Source organism: Mustela erminea, chromosome 7 (assembly GCF_009829155.1).
Source record: "Mustela erminea isolate mMusErm1 chromosome 7, mMusErm1.Pri, whole genome shotgun sequence".
NCBI lineage: Eukaryota > Metazoa > Chordata > Mammalia > Carnivora > Mustelidae > Mustela > Mustela erminea.
The window spans coordinates 87,900,361-87,924,906 of record NC_045620.1 but is presented as its reverse complement, the minus strand read 5'-3'; the positions used below and the strand labels follow the sequence as shown (position 1 = coordinate 87,924,906).

The 24,546-nt window shown below is 37.4% G+C and overlaps 1 protein-coding gene across 6 annotated transcripts; it reads left to right on the top strand.

The window, feature by feature from the left end:
* Nucleotides 1-14: 14 nt before the first annotated feature.
* Nucleotides 15-22,984, top strand: NFU1 (NFU1 iron-sulfur cluster scaffold). Of its 6 annotated transcripts, none has more exons than XM_032352322.1 (8): nt 15-102; nt 2,210-2,310; nt 6,803-6,938; nt 11,895-11,961; nt 16,961-17,075; nt 18,988-19,048; nt 20,543-20,717; nt 22,795-22,984. In XM_032352322.1, the coding sequence occupies exons 1-8, from the start codon at nt 41-43 to the stop codon at nt 22,837-22,839; spliced, it is 762 nt and encodes a 253-aa protein (XP_032208213.1). In that variant the 5' UTR covers nt 15-40; the 3' UTR covers nt 22,840-22,984. The 6 variants fall into 6 exon arrangements, with proteins under 6 accessions (XP_032208213.1, XP_032208214.1, XP_032208218.1 ...); XM_032352323.1 differs by having other exon boundaries at nt 15-367; XM_032352327.1 differs by lacking the exon at nt 2,210-2,310.
* Nucleotides 22,985-24,546: the final 1,562 nt, after the last annotated feature.

Below are 24,546 nucleotides of genomic sequence, written 5' to 3'. Positions count from 1 at the left end.
AAGCGGGAGCGCTCCCCCACGGCTGCGCACTCGGACAAAGATGGCAGCTGCGGCCCGGCTACGCTGGGGAGCGGCGGTTGCTGCTGCGGGGCTGCGTAGGCGGTAGGTGATGAGCTACGAGCTCCGCACCGGGGTACCGCTGGGCTTAGCAGAGCGGTCAGCCCCCTCACATGCCCCGTTGGGGCTGGGAGAAGTGCCCCTTACTGAGCCTTTGGGTTCGCCCCCTTCCCTGCCGTTGGGTGTTTCGCCCTGCGGAGGGCGGCTCTCCTTGAACCGGCTCGGCGCTCCGAGTTCGGGCGGGATCTGCAAGCGCCTCGTCGGAGGCTCTGAAACCCGGCTCGGGAGTCCCTAATGATGACTTAAATAGGTGCTGTACCTGGATTTTGCTTCTGGAACAAAAGGACAAAAGGGCCTAACAAGGTTTCACCTAGTGAATATTAAGGCGTTTCAGTGCAAATGATGCCCTTGAAATGTAAATGTATTAAGTTTGCTGGAAGATTTTTTTGTTAGTCACCTCCTGGCCCCCTCTGTTAGATTTGGATAGATGTCTTACTGGAATAATGCAACTCACCGTAACTATTTTGTCACTTTAAACCCATCTCTGTACCATATTCATCCATTCTGGTGCTTCTTCCTTAGGCTGAAGGGAAGAGAATACTGGTCTCCAGTGTATTTCCATATTCCAGTGTAGTCGAGATTTAGGCAGTGAGCTATAGATAAAAATGTTTTCCTCCTAAACCTTAAACTTCATTCAGTAATTAATTAGTGGGCACCTATCACATAATAATACTAGTAGCGAACATTTATGAACTCTTGCTCTAAGTGCTTGGCACTGTTTTAAGCACTTTACATGGATTATCTGGGTCCCTCTTTGGCCCAGTCTTAAAGGTAGCTGTGACTATTCATTGTAAAGTCGAGGAACTGAGGCCATCCTTCTGGCTGCTGAGGGTCACAGAAATGCAGATGCTCCTTTTCCTTAGGTTTTTGGAGATAAAAGTAATCAGAGAAAGTTTTTAAGTGATCATATGTATTTAAAATTCTTCAGTGACTTATGTGAAATGAAAATTGTAATGATAGCAATGTATTTTAAACTGGATTTTGGGGTGCTTGGGTGGCTCAGTTGGTTAAGCATCTGGCTCTTGATCTTTGCTCAGGTCTTGATCTCAGGGTCCTGACTTCCAAGCCCCACACTGAGCTTCAGGTTGGGTGTGGAGACTACTTAAAAAAAAAAAGAAAAAAAAAAAACCAACCTGGATTTTAAAGTAGTTTGCATCAGATTTCTAAAACTTTTCACTACTGATTTTTTTTCCTTTCCCTTTCCCCTTCTCCCTTCATTTTTAATTTGTCAAAGCCATGAAAAAATAGCCAATCAGTACTTCTCTATTACAGTGAAATAACCAAAGTTACAAACACTCTTAAGAGGTTTCCAGGCAAAAAGCATATATAGATTGTTGGCTTTTTTTTTTTTTTTTAAGCAATTTGGAGGGGAATAGTACACTTTCTGTTAGAATTTTGAAGTATTGAAATACCTTTGAAAACAGGAAGTATTGGGGTGCCTGGGTGGCTCAGTGGGTTAAGCCGCTGCCTTCGGCTTAGGTCAGGTCCTGGAATGGAGTCCCACATTGGGCTCCCTGTTTGGTGGAGAGCCTGCTTCTCCCTCTCTATCTGCCTACTTGTGCTCTCTCTCTCTCTCTGTCAAAAAATTTTTTTAAATAAAAAAATAAAAAACCAAAACCAAAACAGGTAGTATTGGTTCTCTCTTTCCTGGGAAACGTGGTGGAGACAGAAAAGGGAGGGAGACTGCACAGTATTTGCTTTTGTTCCCTTTGAATTTTGAACTATGTGACTCTATTGCCTAGTTTTTTTAAATTTACAAAGGAAAAAAAAAAACAACACGGTAGTTTTTTGCATCCTTCCTGCAAAGAACTAGCTAAGAGTCTGGGAATCCAGACTGTAAATCACAAGTGTAGTTGCATTTTTGTTTCTTAACGCTGGATATTGTACTATACTATGTACACTTGGTTATCAAGGGTATAAATTTCCACTTGAGCCATTGTTTTTAAATTGTTGGCAGATATTGCTTACCTAAGGAAGTGGAAATAATGTGGATAGAGAATGACATTAAGCTTTGTTTTTATATATGTGAAGTAGAAATTGAGCTTAAAAGATTCTCTCTTGAAATGTCGTTTTTATTTGTTTTTAAATATAGATTCTGTCCTATGATGAATCCATACACCATTAAGAAACAGCTTCTGCATCAGTTTGTACATAAACCACTTTTCCCACTGCCTGCAACCTTATGTAACACAGGTAAAATTTTACCTTTTAGAACAAATTATGTTTCAGAAGCTAATGAAATTGTGCTTATATACTATTTGACGGATCATAAAAGATAAGAATTTGTAAATTTTCCATTCAGGTGCCTAAAAATAACAGCACTTTTTTTGTGTCATAACATAACATTTATTATAATTATTTTATACATATTTTGGCATTAGATTTCAAGAATCTGGAGCACAGGGGTACTTGAATGGCTCAGTCATTTGAACATGTGACTCTTGGTTTCAGTTCAGGTTGTGATCTCCAGGGTCCTGGGATCAAACCCCACAAGCCCCACCCCACGTCATTGGGCACCTCACTCAGTGCGGAGTTTTTGAGATTCTGTCTCTCCCTCTGCTCCTCCCCAACTTGCACACACTCACTTGTGTGCTCTCTCTCTCTCAAATAATAGTCTAAAAAAAGAAAAGAATCCTGAGCATAGTGTCCAATAAGCCTATGAAATCTCAGTATCTTGAATAACATCTTCTGGAACATTGCTCAAGATTGATTTCGCAAATGAAAATATTATAAAAAGAAGTTACAAGTGGGTTTGTTTTTAAAAAACACTATGTATTTTAAGCTGCTGCCCTCCTTGTTTTGTTAAGAATACACCTAAAAGGGGCACCTGGGTGGCTCAGTTGGGTAAGCATCTGCCTTCAACTTAGTTCATGATCCCAGGGTCCTGGGGTCGGGCCCTGTTTTGGGCTCTCTGTTGAAGCAGGGAGTCTGTTTCTCCCTCTTCCTTTTCCTCTCTCTCTGTCCCTGCCTTCCCCTGCTTATGCTCGCTCTTTTTCTTTCTCTCTGGAATAAAAAAGAAAGCTCTGTAAAAAAAAAAAAAAAAAAAAAAGAAGAAGAAGAAAAAGGTAATTGTTTAAAAAAAAAAAAAAAAAGGAAAAAAGAATACACCTAAAATCAGTAAATTTCTAGTTTTTATCCGAGCCTTAGAAAATAGTACTTTCAATGTAGTTTTTCTTTTTGGGGGCCCAAATTAATTAGTTATGACTTTTGTTGACAATTTTGTTGATGTTACATGGTTTTATTTTCATTAATATTGGAAGTAGGTCTGAAGATAGGATTTGGACATTATTGAAATATGACCAGTGTCGTGTGATCAGGGAACCCTGGGAGTTGTCTTTGTGTGTCTGTGTGTAAATGTCTGCCTATATGTGCTTATGGAGCTGTAAGAGTTTGGGTTCAGCCCTTGGGCCCTCTCCCATTTCCATCAGCAGCTTAAACACTTTGTGGCCATATTCTGGCAGGTGGCTGACTCTGGCTAACCACATGAGTTGGATCAGGGTAAAGACCTTACCTCTCCTGTGTACCAGGGCAAAAAGAGAAAACCCTTGCCTGGCTCCTTGAATCACAGACTAAAAATTTAGGCATAAATATTGAGTTAGCAAGTTAAGCTACTTTAATTGGACTTCCACATTTTGTGAGATGGGATTATGTGGTCATCAGGTTTTTCAGTTTGGAAACCCACTGATCTTAGTCTTTGATATTGACTTTAAGTACCATTAATGTATATTTTGGGGGAAGCTTCTGCCTCTCTATTAACCTGTTACTTATTAGTACCAAGCATAATGGGAAAAATTATTTTAGATCATTCTATTTTGTTCTAACCTTGCTGACACTTTGAGGGGCATCTTTCTGGAAGATGGACCTGGGAGTCATTTCTGAAATACCTAATTAAGCCCAGCTTACACTGTAATTGAAATGATTTTGTTAATACCTAGTCAGATTACTATTTCGAAATAGCTTTGTTCATTGTCAAAAGAGAAAGTTTATGTCATGATGTCATATATTTTCTACTTCAGACAATATATATAGATTATGCTGTCAATTTTTTTTTATAGTAGTTTAAAAAAAATTTTTTTTAGTAATCTCTACACCCAGCATGGGGCTCCAACTCATAACCCTGGGATCAAAAGATGCATGGTCTTCACACTGAGCCAGCCAGACACCCCACATTTATAGTTTTTACCTTCAAGTATTTCTGAAACCTTTTCTTTCTGCAGGTATAGTTTTACACAAATGTACTGAGTAGAAAAATACCAGATTTAATTCCTCAAATACTGTGGGAGAGCGCTTAATGTGTGTGGAGATTTTGATTACCAATAACTTATTAAGAAAGTCTTCAAGAAATGATTGGTCAGGTCCAAGGTTAAAAGAACCTTGTTGTCTTATATTTATAGAAACTGGTGGCAGGCTTTTCTTTAATGTTCCATCTGAAAACTTATTTCCAGGTAACACAGATTTTCAGATAAATTTATTCATTGGAGGTATAACTATCTCATTTTTTAAAAAATATTTTATTTGTTTGAGAGAGAGCACAGGCAGAGTGGGAGGGGCAGAGGGAGAGGGAGAAGCAGACTTGCCGCTGAGTGGAGAGCCTGAGGCAGGACTCCATCCGAAGACCCTGGGATCATGACCTGAGCCAAAGGCAGACACTTAACTGACTGAGCCATCCAGGTGCCCTGCAGGTATAAATATTTTAAATCAAGTATTTGGATTTTGAGGTTATCTTTTTAAATTTTTGTCTTTTATAGGATTTGCCTGTTCACCAAGTCACCAATTGATAATATTTATAGGACAGTGACTTAAAATGTATGGGAGTTTAGTTTCAGTTTCTCCTTCACCAAGGAAATGACTCAACATCAGTTAGATGGCTGCTTGGCAAGGTTTAAAAACCGTTCCCAGCTGTGAAATTAGAATCTTTTATAATGGGTAAAAAGAATTCACTTCCATACAAATCCTGTATTTTCCCAAGTTTAATCTCTTTCTAATTTAAAATAAAGCTGTTGCTTGTTGATATTTTACTATTTTTCCTCAGACATACAATATGAGGATTATGACAGGAGAGGAAGACTGATTTTATTTTATTTTTTAAAAGATTTTATTTATTATTTGACACAGAAAGAGATCACAAGTAGGCAGAGAGGCAGGCGGTAGGGGGCTACGGGGGAAGCAGGCTCCCTGCTGAGCAGAGAGCCTGATGTGGGGCTCGATCCCAGGACCCTGAGATCATGACTTGAGCCAAAGGCAGAGGCTTAACCCACTGAGCCACCCAGGTGCCCCAGGAAGACTGATTTTAAATGTATTTTCCTATCATCCTGGGCATTAATGAGTATGGAGTGACAGTATGTATGCATAGTGGTTAAGCAAGTCCATGTGGGAAATTGGCAGGGCTTTAATCCTGTCTTTACTACTGAGTGACTTTGAGCTTTAGTTTCCTCATTTGTAAAACAGGATAAAAACAGTGTTTCCCTGGGAGACTGTAAAGATTAAATAATGTAATTCACAGGGAGTACTAAGCATCATGCCCAACTGCTCAATAAATTAATCTATCTAGGTACACTGCTCTAAGATGAGAGTTATTTTGTTTTGGTTAGAAAGTTTATTTTTGTAATAAACCATCAGGACCTGGTTAATAGTTTTAAGACCATTAAAATTCCACTACTATCTTTTGTCCTACGAACTATTTTCATAATAACAAGGTAGGAAATTAAGATTCTGTTCTTTATTCCTTTAATGAATCTGTTCTTGAACTATTCATGGCCTTGGAATAAACAAAGAACCTGTAAAGATAATTTAAAAATATTCAAGAAAGTAAATAAATAAATAAAAATAAAAATATTCAAGAAAGTAATTCACATATGTTCCCACTTACATGATAATTTATAATATCACTAAGTCTGTACCATTGGACAAGTTACTTAACTCTAAGCTTCATTTTCTTCATTAGTGAAATAGGAGTAATGGGGTTTCTTCATGGGGTTGTTAAAGGCTTAAATATATTTAAAGCACTCAGCCCCCATCTCTGGCATATAGTAGTTATTCACACACTAAATATTAATATTATAAATTTATCTCTCTAGGGGCGCCTGCATGGCTCAGTCATTAGGTGTCTGCCTTCAGCTCAGCTTGTGATCCTGGGGTCCTGGGATTGAGCCCTGCATCAGGCTCCCTGTTCTGTGGGAAGCCTGCTTTTCCCTTTCCCACTCCCTCTGCTTGTGTTCCCTTCTTGCTGTGTCTCTCCCTCTGTCAAATAGATAAATAAAATCTTTAAAAAAAAATAAATTTATCTATCTCTCTTTAAAAGAATGGTAGCACTTTGGAAAGAAGAAAAAGTAACATTTTGCTCTTTTTGATATCACAGTGATGATTTATGATCATGGCAGCCATTAGCACTGGGTCACCAATAAAGTACATTGAGGGCTCTTGAATGATGCCTTCCTGGTTAAAATAAGGCTATTGCTAGAGTCTGTTGAATAACAAAATTCATCAATATTAATATAAAATTCAATGCAGTTATTCTAAATATATCATTAAACTTCTTTGTTGTCTTTAAAAATTATTTCATTGGCTTGGGCAACAAGCCTTATTTTCTTTTTTCTTACACCTTTTGATTCTTTGAAAATGAGTACTTCATAGTTCATAAACTTATTTTTCTGGAATAACATGCTTTTTCTTTTTTCTCTTTTAGTGAGACACATGTTTATTCAAACACAAGATACTCCAAATCCCAACAGTTTAAAGTTTATCCCAGGAAAACCAGTTCTTGAGACAAGGACCATGGATTTTCCCACACCAGCTGCAGCATTTCGCTCCCCTCTGGCTAGGTATAATACTATTTCTCATTTGCTTATACCAAGAAACATAAATAACTGACTTTGGGGGGAAGGCGGCTTCATTTAGTGATTGTATTTTTATGTGTACTGCATTGTTTTTAGTGTAGAGAATGCTTTATTTTCTTTTCGGGTAAGAGATAAGAGAAAAATAACAGTAAATATTAGGAAACCCTTCTGAAAAGTAATTGAAGATCTATAGCAGGACTAAATAAGAATTTATATTTTTACTTTAAAAAATTCATGAAAATAATATAAATTTCCATTGTAAATCTTTAAAACTCTTTATAAAAAAACAGTGACAACTTGTTCATTTTTTTCTTAAGGATAGCTGAATTTTTCTAGATGTTTCAAAATGGAGTAGTTTCTAAAATATTGTACTCAGAACCATAAATAATAATAGCTATTAGATTTGGCATGATTTTTTAAAAACAAGTCAGAGACAGTTTTTAAATTTTGCTACAGACATGTTAGATGTATGTCAGATGATATAGGACAGACAACAAAAATACTGGAATGTGCTTCTTTTTAATGATGGCTAGAGAAATTATTTATATTAAGAAGTATTAGAATCAGTTTACATCAATTTAAGTGTTTGGTAACCTAAGCCTGAGACTGATTGCCAGAGGTATTTAGAGAGTAAAGCTTAGATAATTACTTCTATACGCACAGCTGTTTCATATTTCACACTTAGAAGAGCCAGAATTGCACTTCTATCAGGAATGTTTTTTTAATTTAAATTTTTTTTAGTAGGCTCCATGTCCAACGTGGAGCCCAGTGTGGGGATTGAACTCAGGACCCTGAGAATGAGACCTGAGCTGAGATCAAGAGTTGGCCGCTTAACTGACCAAAGCACCCAGGTGCCCCTTTTTAAATTTCTCATTAATAAAAATGCACATTTCCTTTGACCTACACATGCTACTTCTCACAATAATGCCTTAGAGCATTTGTTTTTCATACTTTTTTTTTATAGGCCACAGTAAGAAACCTTTTATATTACAACCTAGTACATATACACACATACGTTAGATAGATAGATACATGCACATGCATTCAATGGGACAGTTTTCACCCTGTGTAAAACATTCTTCTTTCCTTTCTAATTCTCTTTATTCTATTCTGTTTTATTATATCAGATGAAATCCAGATTAATACCTAATTGATTTTATAAGCTACTAGTGGAGTTGAAAAACACTGCCTTAAAGAACATCCACATAGGGTCGCCTGGGTGGCTCAGTGGGTTAGGCCTCTCCCTTCAGCTCAGGTCATGATCTCAGGGTCCTGGGATTGAGCCCTGCATTGGGCTCTCTGCTCAGCAGGGAGCCTGCTTGCCCCCCAACCTGCCTGCCTCTCTGCCTACTTGTGATCTATGTCAAATAAATAAATCTTTAAAAAAAAAAAAAAGAACATCCACATAACACATACAAGGTGATACAAGGATGTTCATTGCAGCGTTGTTGGTAGTTGTGACAAGTTGGAAACAACCTAAATAGGAAAAGTTCAATAAACTTTGTCCATAGTCTTAGATACTAAAAAATGATGAGGAGAACCCTCATTTACTGTCAGAAGACACACTGTTGGGGTGCCTGGGTGGCTCAGTCACTTAAGTGTCCGTCTCTTGATTTCAGCTCAGGTCATGATCTCAGTGTTGTGAGATTGAGCTCCGCATCAGCCTCTGCACTGGGCATGGAACCTGCTTAAGATTCTCTCTCCTTCTCCCTCTGTCCCTCTGCCCTGATCTCTCTCCCTTCTAAAAAAAAAAAAAAAAAAAAATACAGTTAAGTGAAGAAAGCATGTTGTAGACCACTATGTACAATATGATTATTACCTATATAAAAACAAAAAACACAGTACAACAAAAATACACTAACATAAAGGTCTGGAAGAATGTACACCCAACTGATAACAGTGGATTTGGGGGAGGGGTGGTCAAGAGGCATTTTCACTTTATATGAATAGTTTGAAATGTTTACATTAAAAGTGAATTTATGTATTTTGTATTTAAAAGTATATAAAAATAAAAAAGACTCTTCAGTTACAGATGAGTTGGAGATTATTTCTGTCAGATGTTCAGTTGGCAAAAGCCCTTTTCAAATTAGTCTTTTGAAAGTAGCTCATTTCCTGGATTCACAGAATTTATTATCTTCCGTCAGGCAAAACTAATCTTGTTTTTGTTGTTTGAAAAGAGAATGTTTACTGTAAGCTAGAATGCAAAGCTTCCTAAAAACAGAGACCCGTCTGTCTTGCCCATCATTGTATCTCTAGTGCTTAGTACGGTGTGGGATATTCAGTGAGTTTTCAAATATTTGTTGAATGAATGAGTAATTGAATGAATGAGCAGTAGTTTATCTTCAGATGGGCATTTGACCTATTTCTTACTATCCTTCTGGACAAGACAGAAGAGATTTAAGCGGAGTATAGGGCGCCTGCATGGCTCAGTGGGTTAAGCCTCTGCCTTCGGCTCAGGTCATGATCTCAGGGTCCTGGGATCGAGTCCCACATTGGGCTCTCTGCTCAGCAGGGAGCCTCCTTCCTCCTCTCTCTGCCTGCCTCTCTGCCTACTTGGGATCTCAAATAAATAAATAAAATCTAAAATAAAAAATTTAAGCAGTGTAAATCTGTCTCTAGTGTCATATACAGGGGCTCTGTAGTATCTGTAATATCTCTCTAGTTGGCATGTTTATTCCATACTTTTCTTTACCTGGGACATTAATGATGATAAAATTATCAGTTTCCAGATGGAAAGAATTGCTTCTATGTTAGATGGCAAAGCTCAGAGAAATGTTTAAAGGTTTCATTAGGCCGAAATGATAGATTAAAGCAAGTAAAGTAAAATCTAACAGGAACAAATATTAAGACTTATGACTTAAATGTTTAAAATGAATAGCTCAGTTGCGGGTTGGAAGAATCTGACTTCTTAGTTCACTATGTTGGATATGTTTGCTGTCAAACTTTAACAATCACAGTATCTAGCTTAAGAGAGGTAATAGTCTTTGTATTCTGAGTAAGTCAGACTATGTTTGGTATATGTGTGTTCACTGCTGAGTATTATATTTTATTTTGGATATTGTAGAAGTTGAAGTTGTCCTGAGGGGGGCGCCTGGGTGGCTCAGTGGGTTAAGCCGCTGCCTTCAGCTCAGGTCATGATCTCAGGGTCCTGGGATCGAGTCCCGCATCGGGCTCTCTGCTTGGCAGGGAGCCTGCTTCCTCCTCTCTCTCTCTGCCTGCCTCTCTGCCTGCTTGTGATCTCTGTCTGTCAAATAAATAAATAAAATCTTTAAAAAAAAAAGAAATTGTCTTGAGGAAAGTAACCTAAGTGGCAAAGCATATATAATAATGTTTTAACTCCTCTTAAGTGTTTTGTTTCTTTAAGCATAGAACCTATGAATTCTTGCCTAAAGCAGTCCCCATGACATGGCCCAAAGATCAGGTTGATTCTTTTGCATGGTCCTTTCATGTGAAGAAAATAGATTTGCTAACAGTGCAGATGCATAGAGCCAATCAAGGGACCTGCTTATAGGTCTGTGCTTGGGTTTATTGGATCATGTTATGTAACCAAGTATCTTGTAACTTCTTGTAAATTTAATATTAAATTAGAGGACCCAGATGACATCATTTCAGACAAAATTCTCAATAATTCAGGTAGTAATTCCAGTAACACTCTTGGCAATGATAGACAAAGAAAAGGTAAACTAACCTTTTTTGGAATATGTCAACTTTTATTCCTAAAAAGGGTAAGGGAAAAAGGACATTGCTCTGGTATGTTACATACATCAGTGATTGGGAAAGGATGGTGCATTTCAAAATCCCTTACAGGGGCTTTTCAAATTATAATCCTCCCCTCTCCCCTTAGAGGATTTGAAAAACTAATTTTACTGAGGTATAATGTACATGAAATGAAATTCACCAGTTTTAAGTGTATAGTCCAGACTTTTGATAAATATATACAGTTGTGGGGCACCTGGGTGGCTCAGTTGGTTAAGCCTCTGCTTTGGCTCAGGTCATGATCTCAGGGTCCTAGGATCAAGCCCCACATGGGGCTTTCTGCTCAGCAGGGAATCTGCTTCCCCACCCTCCCCCCACCCCCCGCCTCTTGGCCTGCCTCTCTGCCTACTTGTGATCTCTGTCTGTCAAATAAATAAATAAAATCTTTAAAAGTATATATATATATATACACAATTGTGTAACCACCACTAAAATAAGAGTAGAGAACATTTTGATTACTGCAGAAATCCCTCATTTCTCTTTGCATTCAATCTTCTTCATTTCCATACCCTGGTAACTATTTTGTTTCATGGCAATGAATTCCAACTTTGTTGAGATATGACTGATGTAAAACATTATGTAAGCTTAAGGTATACCATGTGCTGATTTTATATACATATGCCTTGCAAAATGCTTAGCACAATAAAGTTAGTTGACACATCTATCACTCTGGTAACTATTGAGTTTTCTGCCACCACAGTTTATGGTTTTAGGGTTTTATATAATGCCACCATATAGTCTTTTGTGTTTGGCTTCTTTCATTTAGCATACTGCTTTTGAGAGTCCTTGGTTTTGCATGTATCGCTAGCTTATTCTTTTATTGCTGAGTAGTCCTGCATTATAAGGATACACACAGTCTGTTCAGTTATTCACTAGTTGATGGGCATTTCCAGATACTCTTTTTGGCTTTTGTAAATAAAGCTGCTATAAAGATTCATGGACACGTCTCTGTGGAGCATGTTTCATTTCTCTTAGGGTAATACCCAAGAGTGTTTGCTAGATCGTAGGGTAAGAGGATGGAACAAGATTGGCCATGAGTTGATCATTGCTGGCCATGAATTGTTGATGCTGGGGATGGGTATGTAAAACCTTTCTTACTTTTTTACTTTACTGTCTCCCTTTGTATATGTTTAAACTTTTTTGTAATAAAGGGTTTATTATCTCGTATTTCTTATTTATTCACAGGCAGTTATTTAGAATTGAAGGAGTAAAAAGTGTCTTTTTTGGACCAGATTTCATCACTGTCACAAAGGTAAACATAGGATTATATAAAATAATCTGTGAAGTTCTTTCAGTTTTTTTCCAAGTCCAATATCTCTCTCCAGAATTTCTTTCTTGATATATTATATACATATTGTTATTAAAAATCTCTAAGTTTACTTCTCACATTTCTCAATTAATTAAGTAGAATTTTCAAGTTGAAATTAACTACAATCCCAAATCCCTCATTTTTCAGAAAAGAAAAACATGAGCCTCAGAGGGTTAAGTGCAGGATTGTGTCCATGATTATATATCTGCCCTGTAGTAGGGCCATGATTCAACCTGGGCAGGACTAGAATTCAGGCTCCAAGTATTATTTTAACTAATTCTTTTTTTTTCTTTCATAATTGAAATGTTATTGGTGGTTTTGATATTTTCACTAGTACTTAACTTAAAATAATGGAGTAGGAGTACCTGGATGGCTCAGACTGTTAAGCAGCTGCCTTCTGCCTTATGGTCGTGATCCCCCCGTTCTAGGATCAAGCCCCGAGTTCGGTTTTCTGCTCAGCCTGGGAACCTGCTTCTCCTAATCCCTCTGCCCCTCTCCCCCGCAACCTCATTTGTGCTTGCTCTCTGTCAAATAAATAAATAAAATCTTAAAAAAAAATTTTAAATGATGAAATAAAAAAAGAAGCAAACAAATAAACTGTATTTATATATTTGACCAGCAGAATGAATGTGTATCTCCTTTAAAGGGGCCTCTTTCATCATGGACCATCTGCTATAATACTTCAGAACTTCACAGATAAGAGCAGGGGACTGTGTCGTCCTGTAGCATTTGGTTAACCTCTAAATGTCAGAAAGTCAATCTGACTATGCTCCCCATTTCAACAGCTGAGGTAGTAGTATCTGCTAGAAAAGGCGGTTTCATTTTCAAGTCTACTAGATGAATGAGAAACGAACTATTTAAATTTGAACTATGTATGCCTTTAGGTCTGTTAATTGATATGTATGCACCAAAGTTAATCACTTGTTCAATATTGTGTCAAAATCCAAAGTTTTCGGGCTCCTGGGTGGCTCAGTCGGGTAAGCAACTAAGCCTTCAGCTCAGGTCATGATCCCAAGGTCTTGGGATCTAGCCTGCATTGTGCTCTCTGCTCAGCAGGGATCCTGCTTTTCCTTCTCCCTCTGCCCTTCCTCCATCTTGTGCTCTCTTGCTGGCTCACTCTCTCTCAAATAAATAAAATCTTAAAAAAAAATCCAATGTTTTCATGTAACTCCTCTTAAGCAATTTGAAAGGATTACTCTTGAGTTCTTGATGCACTAATAGGACTCATAAAAGTGGACTGGGTTAATGACTTGTTACAAATAGTCCAGAATGCTCTTGTAGCTGTATGTGTGGAGGAGAATTAGAGTTTTCCTCTGTGGTGGCAATCCCACTGGCCATAGTTGTTCTTGCAAATATCCTCTTTGTAAAAGGTTTTTCCCTGTTGTTTCAAGCGTTATTGGGTCTAAATTCTCACAAAGCCCGTTCTTGCTCCTATCAGTTGAAATGGCTCTCCCTCTAGGAGCTCACCCTGTATCATCTTTGTGGCACTTATCACTTAGTCACTTTTTTTTTTTTAGTTTATTTTTATTATGTGCCTTTCCTACATTGGAATGTAAACTCTGTAAAGCTAGAGATTGCCTGCGTTGTTAAGTTCACCTAGAACAATGCCTGGCACATGGTGTTCACTTAAAAAAATGTTTATGGAAGGGAACAATGACAAAAGACTTCATAGATTGAATTTTCAGGCTTTAAGGGGTTTCTACCAAAAGAATTGTGGTGAGTAAATCCATGCTGACTGATCCCACATGTTTACCAGTTTAGAGACAGCTGACCTATCTTGGGTATTCTTCAGTTTGCTATCTTTTATATTTTTTGAGGGTTGGGGAGGACCACCTCTTTATTTAACGTTTCCACGTGTCTGGTATGGCATTTACATAGCAGAAGTGCTTTATGTCTATTACCTAATTTAATTATTTAAACTAGGTATTCTTGTCTTCATTTTACAAATGGCAAATTATGTATTTATTTTTTTTTTTAATTTTTTTTTTTAAAGATTTTATTTATTTATTTGACAGAGAGAGATCACAAGTAGGCAGAGAGGCAGGCAGAGAGAGAGGAGGAAGCAGGCTCCCCGCTGAGCAGAGAGCCCGATGCGGGACTCGATCCCAGGACCCTGAGATCATGACCTGAGCCGAAGGCAGCGGCTTAACCTACTGAGCCACCCAGGCGCCCCAAATTATGTATTTATTTTAACAAGGGTTTTTTTTTTTTTTAGTTTTTTTAATATGCAGCCTGTGGCATTTAAAAAAATTTTTTTAGTTGAAAATGTGATTATATCTTACAGAGTTGGGTTTTTTTTTTTATTTGATTTTGGTAAGTCATCTTTTATTTTATTTCCTGTTCATAATTTGATTACCTTTTTTGGAATTTCTCCAGCCCCACTATTTTTTCTTAAGTGAAATGACATAATTAATTAATAATAGTCTAAGGGCATATATTGAAATTTAATGGGTGGAATAGTAGATTTGTTTTCTTTCACTTACTTTTCTTTTTTTTTTTTTTTTTTTAAAGATTTTATTTATTTATTTGACAGAGAGAAATCACAAGTAGATGGAGAGGCAGGCAGAGAGAGAGAGAGGGAAGCAGGCTCTCTGCTGAGCAGAGAGCCCGATGCGGGACACGATCCCAGGACTCTGAGATCATGATCCGAGCCGAAGGCAGCGGCTTAACCCACTGAGCCACCCAGGCGCCCTCACTTACTTTTCTTACAGACTATCTCATCTACCTGATATCTTTAGCTATTGCCTATTTCCTTTTCTGATTGCTGATTGATGATTCAGAGACTTTTTATCCATAATTTGTTATTTAAAATGAATAATTTATTTCTTTAGCAGAGTAAGGATGATTTCCTATTCTTCTGTCCTTTGAAATAACTTTGATAATTCCAATTTTTTTAAAAGATTTTATTTATTTATTTGACAGAGAGAGATCACAAGTAGACAGAGAGGCAGGCAGAGAGAGAGAGAGGGAAGCAGGCTCCCTGCCGAGCAGAGAGCCCGATGCGGGACTCGATCCCAGGACCCTGAGATCATGACCCGAGCTGAAGGCAGCGGCTTAACCCACTGAGCCACCCAGGTACCCTCCAATATTTTTTTTAAAGTAAGTTCTACGCCTAGTGTGGGGCTTGAACTCATGACCCCAGGATCAAGAGTCACATGCTCTACTGACTGAGCCAGCCAGGCACCCCTGTTATTTTTCTCTAAATGAGTAAATGTATTTGAAGCTTATGTGCTGCCTTTTTTTCTCATTCAGACTACTTCAGATTTTTTTTATTATTATTATTACCAGTATTTCCCTACTCGGTAGAGTCCACTGTTTACTGAAGATCTGAAGTAGCCCTCTGATCCGCCTTCCAAATAAGTTATTAAAATGTTTCCCAGAACCAGTTCCCAGTCACTAAGGCAACTCATTAGTTTCGCCCTTGTATCCATAGCAGTGCCCATGTATCTTGTCTTCTGTATACCATGTCTAAATTAGCTTTTTTTTTTTTCTTTTTAAGATTTTACTAATTAGAGGGTACGTGTGAGCAAAGAGAGACTCTCAGGCAGACTCCACTGTGGGCAAGGAGCCTGATGCAGGGCTCGATCCCAGAACCAGGAGATCATGACCTGAGCTGAAATCAAGAGTCAGACATTCAACCATCTGAGCCACCCAGAACCCCTAAATTGGTTCTTAATCCATGACAAAAATAGCCCCTTTTATGCTTGTAGATTCATTTTTAATAGTATTTATTTAAGCATAGCCACTAGCTAACAGCCTCCTGAGAATCTAAATGGACTGACCACATCTAATAGTTTTTCCCCCTAAAGAGCTCTCCTTTATTTTTTTAAAAAGATTTTATTTATTTATTTGACAGAAAGATAGCAAGAGAGGGAATACAAGCAGGGGGAGTGGGAGAAGAAGAAGCAGACTCCCCACTGAGCAGAGAGCCCGATGTAGGGCTCGATCCCAAGACCCTGGGATCATGACCTGAACCAAAAGCAGAGGCTTTAACCCACTGAGCCACCCAGGCGCCCCAAGATCTCTCCTTTAGAAAACTAAAAGAAAACATGTTACCTTTCTCTTTATGGATGTTAGTACTATCTAGGTATTTAATCATTGTGTCTTTTTTTTTTTTTTAAGATTTTATTTATTTATTTGACAGACAGATCACAAGTAGGCAAAGAGGCAGGCAGAGAGAGAGGAGGAGGCAGGCCCCCTGCTGAGCAGAGAACCCGATGCGGGGCTTGATCCCAGGACCCTGAGATCATGACCTGAGCTGAAGGTAGAGGCCTTAACCCACTGAGTCACCCAGGTGCCCCTCATTGTGTCTTTTTTTTAATGGAATCAACTAGTTGGCCAGATATAGAGGTTACATAGTTAGGGATTCTTTCTTAAGGATACTGGGCTTGTTGGATGTCCATAAGTCTTCTAGCACAACACCATAGATAAAACATGTTACATGTTTTGGCTCTACAGTTGTGTCATTGGATTTCTTCAGTACTCTGAAGTAGTATATGTGAGTTGAATTTTTTGGTTGCTTGTGGGATATCCTGTATATTTGATCAAGCAACTCTATTCTATTTTATTTAAAAGAATAGGAAATCTCTTTATCATTCTCCTTAAACACAAAATTCATTCAGTATTTTAACTCTCTTCACCTCATGAAAAAGTATCTTTTAATCATTGTGATATTCCCTAAACAAAGCATGGTACCTACAGCCCATTTAACGTAAGTGTGATGAATGAATGGATGAAGAATATTATAAGATTATATCTTCCAAAAGTCCTTATAAACAGATCTGTTAAGGACTGAATTGACAAGTCTTCTCCAAAAATGAGTGCTGTTGTTACATAGTATAGGATATATATAGGAAAAGATTCTTAAAAGAAATGAAGTATTGTTTTGTATTAGTCCTTGCTCTTGATTAGAAATGTAGGATTTTCCTTTAAATATTTACAGGAAAGTGAAGAGTTAGACTGGAATTTACTGAAACCAGATATTTATGCAACAATCATGGATTTCTTTGCTTCTGGCTTACCCTTAGTTACTGAGGAAACATCTTCAGGAGAAGCAGGTACTATGTTGGGTAATTAATATTTATTTTAAGTAAAAAAAATTTTTTTTCTACTTTCTTCACATTTGTTTTGATTTTGGAAGTCATGATAGTAGATTTTTATCATTGTACCATGTTTAGATCTGGAACCAATTCCAGAGGGAACAAAACTTCACATATATTAGTTTTATCCATCATTTTTGAAAACTTCTGCATAAATTGACTATATTATACAAAATTGAATTTTTCAATTATAAAAATGTTTAAACATATAGAAAATAATATGTATACCAATTTGCTCTCCTCTCAAATTTAACAGATGTTAATATTTCCCATAATTGCTTGGGACCCATTTTTAAATAAAACATTAAAGACACAGGGCAGCCCTGTTGAGACCCCTCTCACTCTTGAGAGCTTTTTCAGTATCTTCACTTAATAAACTTCTATTGCTTTACTCAAAAAAAAAAAAAAGTCCACAACATTAAAGATAAAACCAAAACCTCACAGCCCCCATCCATTGCTTTCCCCTGTTCTATTTCCAGAGATGTATATAAACCTGGCTTGTTTTTAAACTTTTACTACATGTGTAAGTCTCTGTGGGGAATATATGGTATGAGTTTTTTCACTTTAATGTGCATTATATGCAACTTGCCTTTTTTCACTGAACATATTTTGAAATACAGCCATTTTGAAAAAAGTGTAATTCTAGTTTAAATGCTAGGTAGTATTTTTTTTTTAAAGATTTATTTATTTTAGAGAGAGAGCATGCACACTCGTGTAGGGGGAAGGGCATAGGGCAAAAATCTTTCAAGCAGATTCCATGCTGAGTGTGAAGCATGATGTGGGCTTGATCTCATGACCCATAATATCATGACCTGAGCTGAAACCAAGAGTCTGACTCTCAACTGACTGAGCCACCCAGGCACCCCAACATAAGAGAACCTTTGTTTTATTATATTTTATTTCTTTTATTAAAAAAGGCTCAAAGTTAATATAATTTGATATTGATAATTCTTACTTATATTGTTGCCAGAACTCTAGAGTGTGTATTATAGTATAATTTGAATTATCTGTATTTTTCATTTTCCTAAAGGTAAATTTCTCAAAAAAATTTTTAAACCCACAAAAAGGTATTGGTAAAGATCAGTATATAACCTTATAAAGTAAAAGAAAAGCAAAAATGACATAAAATGAAAAACATATTTTCAGATTTGTAGAATATTTTGGAAATTTCCATAAGGCTTATATCTATATTTAGTATGGATGTCATTTTGAAAACCTCTATATTAAAAAATTAAAAATATAATTTAACTTATGAAGTAGGTGTACCTTTGTGTCTCAGACTTTCCCTCACAATCTAGGCAATCTTTTTTCTCTGCCACTTCTCAATCCTTGAGGATGATGAAAGTTTACAAACCAAAAAAATTCAAACCCTAACATCATTAGTAGATCAAGTTATGTCAGCTATTCACCTTCATCACCAAGTGTTGAGTTGGCCAGTGCTCCTTAATTTTTCTTCAGAGAATCAAGGGCCACCTGGGTGGCACAGTTGGTTGAACGTCAGGCTCTTGGCTTTGGCTCAGGTCATGATCTCAGAATCATGGGATTGAGCCCCACACTGGGCTCCACAGTTAGTGGGGAGTCTGCTTGAGACTCTTTCCCTCTCTCTCTTCCCCTCCCTCCTGTGTATGCATGTGTTTTCTTTTCCTCTCTCAAATCTTTTTTAAAAAGTTTTTCTTCAGAGAATCGAATGGTCTTTCCATCTCTCCAACTATCATTTCCATTTCCCTTTTATCACCATACCAAGTTAGATGTGTATGCTTTTATTATTTTTTTAATGAGACATTAAGTTAAAATCATCCTTTTTAATACTTTCATTTGCACGGATATAAACTTTCTATCATTGATAAATTTTATTTGCAATTGTTAATAGGATCTGAAGAAGATGATGAAGTTGTGGCAATGATTAAGGAATTGTTAGATACTAGAATACGGTATGTGCTCCTCATTCTGCCCGAAATCAAATATGCTGCAGAGGCAATTTCCATTATAGCAATTTACTTTTAGCTGTCTGTGAGGGAAAAGAAAACAAAAGCCCTCTAATAAATAAGTAGAAGTAAATCTAAATTGTAATAGGTAACCATGGCAGTTGAATTTACATTTTGTATATGCACTCCAAAATTTTTAAGACAGTCTGTCTAAACATAGTGAGGGAATTTATCTCTCACAGTCACAGTCTAGGTTTGATATTGTTATAGTACCAAATTTCTTAAAATGAAAAAAATGAGTTAAACAGTGTTTGGGTAGATTGTGAGAAGAGAAATACTTTCTTTCAGAGTATTGCCCATAAGGAAGAAATTTAAATGAGTGGAGAATTGCAGGCTTCCACTTTTGCTGTAGCAGACCTGGTGAGAACTCACAGAAATACAATAAAATACAATAAAAAAAATTTTTTTTCGTTTGAAAACGGTAGAGAGCTGCCAAAGCACACAAGAGCCTATGGAGAAGGGAAGCTCATGAAGGTTTCCCATGGGTCATTTTGGTGATTCTCAGTGTGAGGCTAGGGTATGAGAACGTGGGCAAAGGGCAACTGTTTGTATCTACTAAATGTGAATATACGTATATTCTTGATCCAGCAATTTCGTGCTCAGGTGTATTCCCCGCGGCCCTGTATATGTATGCCAAAAGACATCTGGAAGAGTCTTCATAGCCGCACTGTTTGTAAAAACCAAAAACTGATTTTCACCCAAATATCTGTCCACAACAGCAGGGATAAATTCTGGCATTTTCACTTAATGAAACACTGTGTGATGATGTGGAAGAATCTCATTAAGAGCAAAATAAGGCAAATACAAAAGAGGAAATTCTATTTTTTTTTAAATGGAATGCCCATTTATAAATTGTAAAGTTACAAAACAGACCTAATCAATAGTAATAGCAGTTAGGAAATGGTTACCTTTGGTTGCCGGTAAGCACAAGGGGGACTTTTGGGGGTGCTAGCTTTGTGTCTTGGCCTGAGACAAATGTGTGTTCACTTTGTAAAAATTTGTGTAATTTATCATACATGATTCATGTGTTTTTTTGTATTAATGTTATATTTCAATGCAAAGTTGATCTGGCGAGAAAAAGCCAGCATGTATCATGTCAGTCAGCGTCTGTTCATTCAAAAGAAATGAGTGAGTCTTATCTTAGGTAATTGTAATTATTAGAACATTTGAGATCTTAAATGCCTAAAAAGATTATTAATAAGCAGGATTAAAATATAATAAGTGGAGCAAATATTTGTATGAATGAATTTGCACATTTTATCTGAAACTTTTTGAAAAAGTTACAAATGAGACTAGCTACATTTCTCTTCCCTATTGTATAAGTAGCTCCAACTTTGTGAATTTTACCAATATAAAAATCTAAGCCCTGAGTTGTTTTAAGTTTTTTTTGGTGGACGCTTCAGTTCTTTTACATACATCACAAATATTCTGTGCCCACAGGCCAACTGTGCAGGAAGACGGAGGAGATGTGATCTATAAAGGCTTTGAAGATGGCATCGTACAGCTCAAACTCCAAGGTTCTTGTACCAGCTGCCCCAGTTCAATCATTACTCTTAAAAATGGAATTCAGAACATGCTGCAGTTTTATATTCCGGAAGTAGAGGGTGTAGAACAGGTATGCCAATATTATATAACAGTGGAGATTCAATATTAAACTAAATATTTGGGGGTTAAAAAGAAATTTATGACCTGACATATTCTTGAGGGGCTGGATCTCTGTGTTACAGTTGTTATTAGACTTGAAGACCCCTTATTTTAGAATTCACTTTAGTGTTATGAATACCTATCTATTTGCCAGGCCTTTTTACAAATATTGTTGCTTTAATCTTCTCACAACACAGTATTGAGTAAGTCATTCCCATTCTGTACGTAAGGAAATGGAGACTCAGAGGTCTTGCTGCTGCTCTGTTTATAGAAAAATTTTGAGAGACGTCTGGGTGGCTCAGTTGGTTGGACGACTGCCTTCGGCCTAGGTCATGATCCCGGAATCCTGGGATCGAGTCCCACATCAGGCTCCCAGCTCCATGGGGAGTCTGCTTCTCCCTCTGACCTTCTTCTTGCTCATGCTCTCTCTCACTGTCTCTCTCTCAAGTAAATAAATAAAAATCTTTGAAAAAAGAAAAATTTTGAAAAGGGGATTCAAAACATGGATGTTATAGCTGAGAGTTGGAAGTCCTCAGTGGAAGAACTCCATCATATTTATGCATCAGATGTATCCAAGCAAGAACCTCATCGAGAAATCATACTTTGTTGTACAGTAAGACAGAGGACTAAATGGAATTCTAGCCTGATAGCATTTTTTCTGCCCCAGAGCACCTCAGGAATAGCACAGAAACTTCTCAGTGGTAATAGTGGCCATTATTGCCACGGTTCTCAACCAAGAGGCTTGGCCTTATGGAAAGAGATTATCAAGGAGGAAAACAATGTATGGAAATTTGAAATTTGAAAAAACTCTTCAGTTCACTCTGCCTTTAAGGAGAGGGCATCTCCTCAGCTCCTTTGAGAACCATTCATCTCTGAGTAGTATGAAAATCCATCCTTTTGGTATAATACATGGCATCTGCTCTTTGAAGGCCATATTGGTCCTCTCCTTGGACTTGGGCTCTGCTTTTGTCCAAAGCCTCTTCCTGTGGGTCTGTTTCAGATTTATGTTTATGCATAAGTTCCTTGAGAGACTTGTCATCGTACCCAGGTCTTTATGTTCTTCTCCAACACTTAGCCCTGTGTGTTGTACATGCTGTGTACATTCTTTGTATTAAATAAGTATTTGGAAGAAGGTTTCCAAATTTAGGAATGTGCTGCCTAAAATAGGAATTGATGGATGAAACTCTCTGGATTGTGTGTTGCTAAGATTAATTATAATGTATCAATTCCTTAGAAGTTAATACCTATTTTTACTCAATTCAAGACAAAATATGAATTGTTTTTCCATGATAGTCTCAGATCAGAACCAAATTCTTCTAGATTTAAAGAAACAAACTTATTTTTGTTTCATTATTTTTTTCTATGCCTTATACACCTCTTTAAAGAATTGCATTACTTGACACTTTGGTGGATTGACAAAGGAACATATGTTTACTTATCCAGGGTGGGGTGATGAATTGGCAGTCAGGTTATAAACTTGAATTGGTGTTTAATTGTAGTAGGTGTGTTGAAAAAACATTCTTGAGTTTATATAACTCTTTTCCTCTCCAAAGGACAACTCTTTATTTCCTGAGTAATATATTAACTCATGAAAAGATACTAATCTTGGGACATCTGGGTGGTGAAGTTGGTTAAGTGTCCAACTCTTGGTTTTAGCTTAAGCCTTATCTCAGAGTCTTGAGATCGAACCTAGCATGGGCTCCACTCTCAGCTGGGAGTCTGCTTGAGATTCTCTCCCTCTGCCCTCTCCCTACTCTCTCTTCCTCACCCCCCCCCCCACACATGCTCTCTTTCTCAATAAATCTTTTAAAAAGACCAGTGCTTAATTAATTTGCTAATATTAAATTTGCTTTTATATTGTTATGATACCAGTTTATGAGACAGACTTGTGCTTTGGGGGCTGTTGATAGACTTATTCTTATTGGACTGACATGCATTATTAGAGAGTGGAGTATTTCAGGTAAGCAAGTAATGGTATAATCAGGAAAATAGCAATTTCTAATCCTTTTCTTAATTCTTAAATTCTCTTTTTCTTTTCTTGGTTTTAGGTTATGGATGATGAATCAGATGAAAAAGAAGCTAACTCACCTTAAAATAATTAGCATTTTCTTTGGGCCCAGCAGTTGGACTTATTGATAATTATACGAAGCTTTTATTATTAATCTGCTAAGGAACTTGAGGATTAATAAAATATGCTCTTTTTCCAGACTGATATATAAATATTGCATGTTTGCTTTACCTCATATGAGTTATTTATAACATCTTGAATCATCTTCTGTACACGTGGATTTTATCCAGGGATATTTTAATGTTAGTTCTTTATTTCTTATGGTTCCTTTGCATAATGTGTGAAGCAGTTCATTTTCCACCATCTAATTTATTTGCTTTTTTTTATACAGAAGTAAATAAGGAGAATACTTATAAAAATACTCTAAAATGGCTTAGCTTTTTGGGAAACATTTGAGACTCTTTACTGGATTTTTTATTTTATTTATTTTATTTTTTTTGAGAGAGATAGAGTGAGAGAGAGCATGAGAGGGGAGAAGGTCAGAGGGAGAAGCAGACTCCCTGCAGAGCTGGGAGCCTGATGTGGGACTCGATCCCAGGACTACAGGACCATGACTTGAGCCAAAGGCAGTGGCTTAACCAACGGAACCACCCAAGTACCCCCATCTTTACTGGATTTTTATCTTGTTTAAAAAAAAAAACTAAACAATTCTGGCTTAAAAATTGTATCTGCCTGGGGGTGCCTGAGTGGCTCAGTAGGTTAAGTCTCTGACTCTTGATTTCGACTCAAGTCATGGTCTCAAGTTGTGAGAATGAGCCCCACTTTGGTCTCTGCACTGGACCTGGAGCCTGCTTAAGATTTTCTCTTTCTCTCTCCTTCTGCCTCTTCTCTGCCCCCTTAAAAGAAAAAAAGAAAAAAGAAAAACAGATCTGGTTTAAAAAAAAAAAGTAGTCATGATGCTGAAAACTAATAAAGAACCAAGTTCCAGAATGTAGGCAGAATTTCCATTGGTAGAAGACACAGCAGGCTGAATTGAGGGAAGAGCTGCCTTAGCATACTCAGGCTTTATTTTATAAAGCAGAATCTCTGAAAAAAAAAAAAACTGCTTTGGTTCTTCTTCCACTGGATTCTCCTGACTCAGAGATTTATAATCTGTGCCATGCCAGAAATATGATCAGTTATTTTTCTGCCATAGAGGTACTGCTTTTTCAGATACCCAACATAGTAAATTACCCTTCTCTCTCTTTCTATAATATTTCAGAAACAGTAGTTCACAGACAATATCAGGATAAGAAAGAGAGAAAGAGCAGTGGTATATTTTATTTCTGGAATTCTGGTTCCCAAAAGTATCCATACTAAGATAGAGATGGAGGGGCACCTGGGTAGCTCAGTGGGTTAAGCATCTGCCTTTGGCTCAGGTCATGATCTCAGGGTCCTGGGATCAAGTCTCACATTGGGGTCCCTGCTGAGCTCACAGTTTGCTTGTCCCTCTCCCTCTACCCCTCACCCCAATTTCTGTGCGCTCTCTGTCTCACTCTGCTCTTCCTTTCAAATAAATAAATAAATAAAAGGATGGAAACAGGAAGAACTCCATGATCTATGAATGCTGGAATTTAAAGTTTATATGTTTGTCCTTTGGTTCATAGACCTGACAGCGGGGTTGGCAGAATTCGTTCCCTAAGCTATTAGAGATGAATTCAGGTCAGACTCTGGGAATTGCTTTTGAGCCACCTGGGTGGCTCAGTGGGTTAAAGCCTCTGCCTTCAGCTCAGGTCATGGTCTCAGGGTCCTG

What these genes read in the sequence shown, in the direction of transcription:
- NFU1 (XM_032352322.1), top strand. Translation starts at nt 41, where the DNA reads ATGGCAGCTGCGGCCCGGCTACGCTGGGGAGCGGCGGTTGCTGCTGCG. An exon ending in TGCAACCTTATGTAACACAG is followed by an intron (nt 2,311 to 6,802) that starts GTAAAATTTTAC and finishes TTTCTCTTTTAG; the next exon opens with TGAGACACATGTTTATTCAA. An exon ending in TTGTTAGATACTAGAATACG is followed by an intron (nt 19,049 to 20,542) that starts GTATGTGCTCCT and finishes CTGTGCCCACAG; the next exon opens with GCCAACTGTGCAGGAAGACG.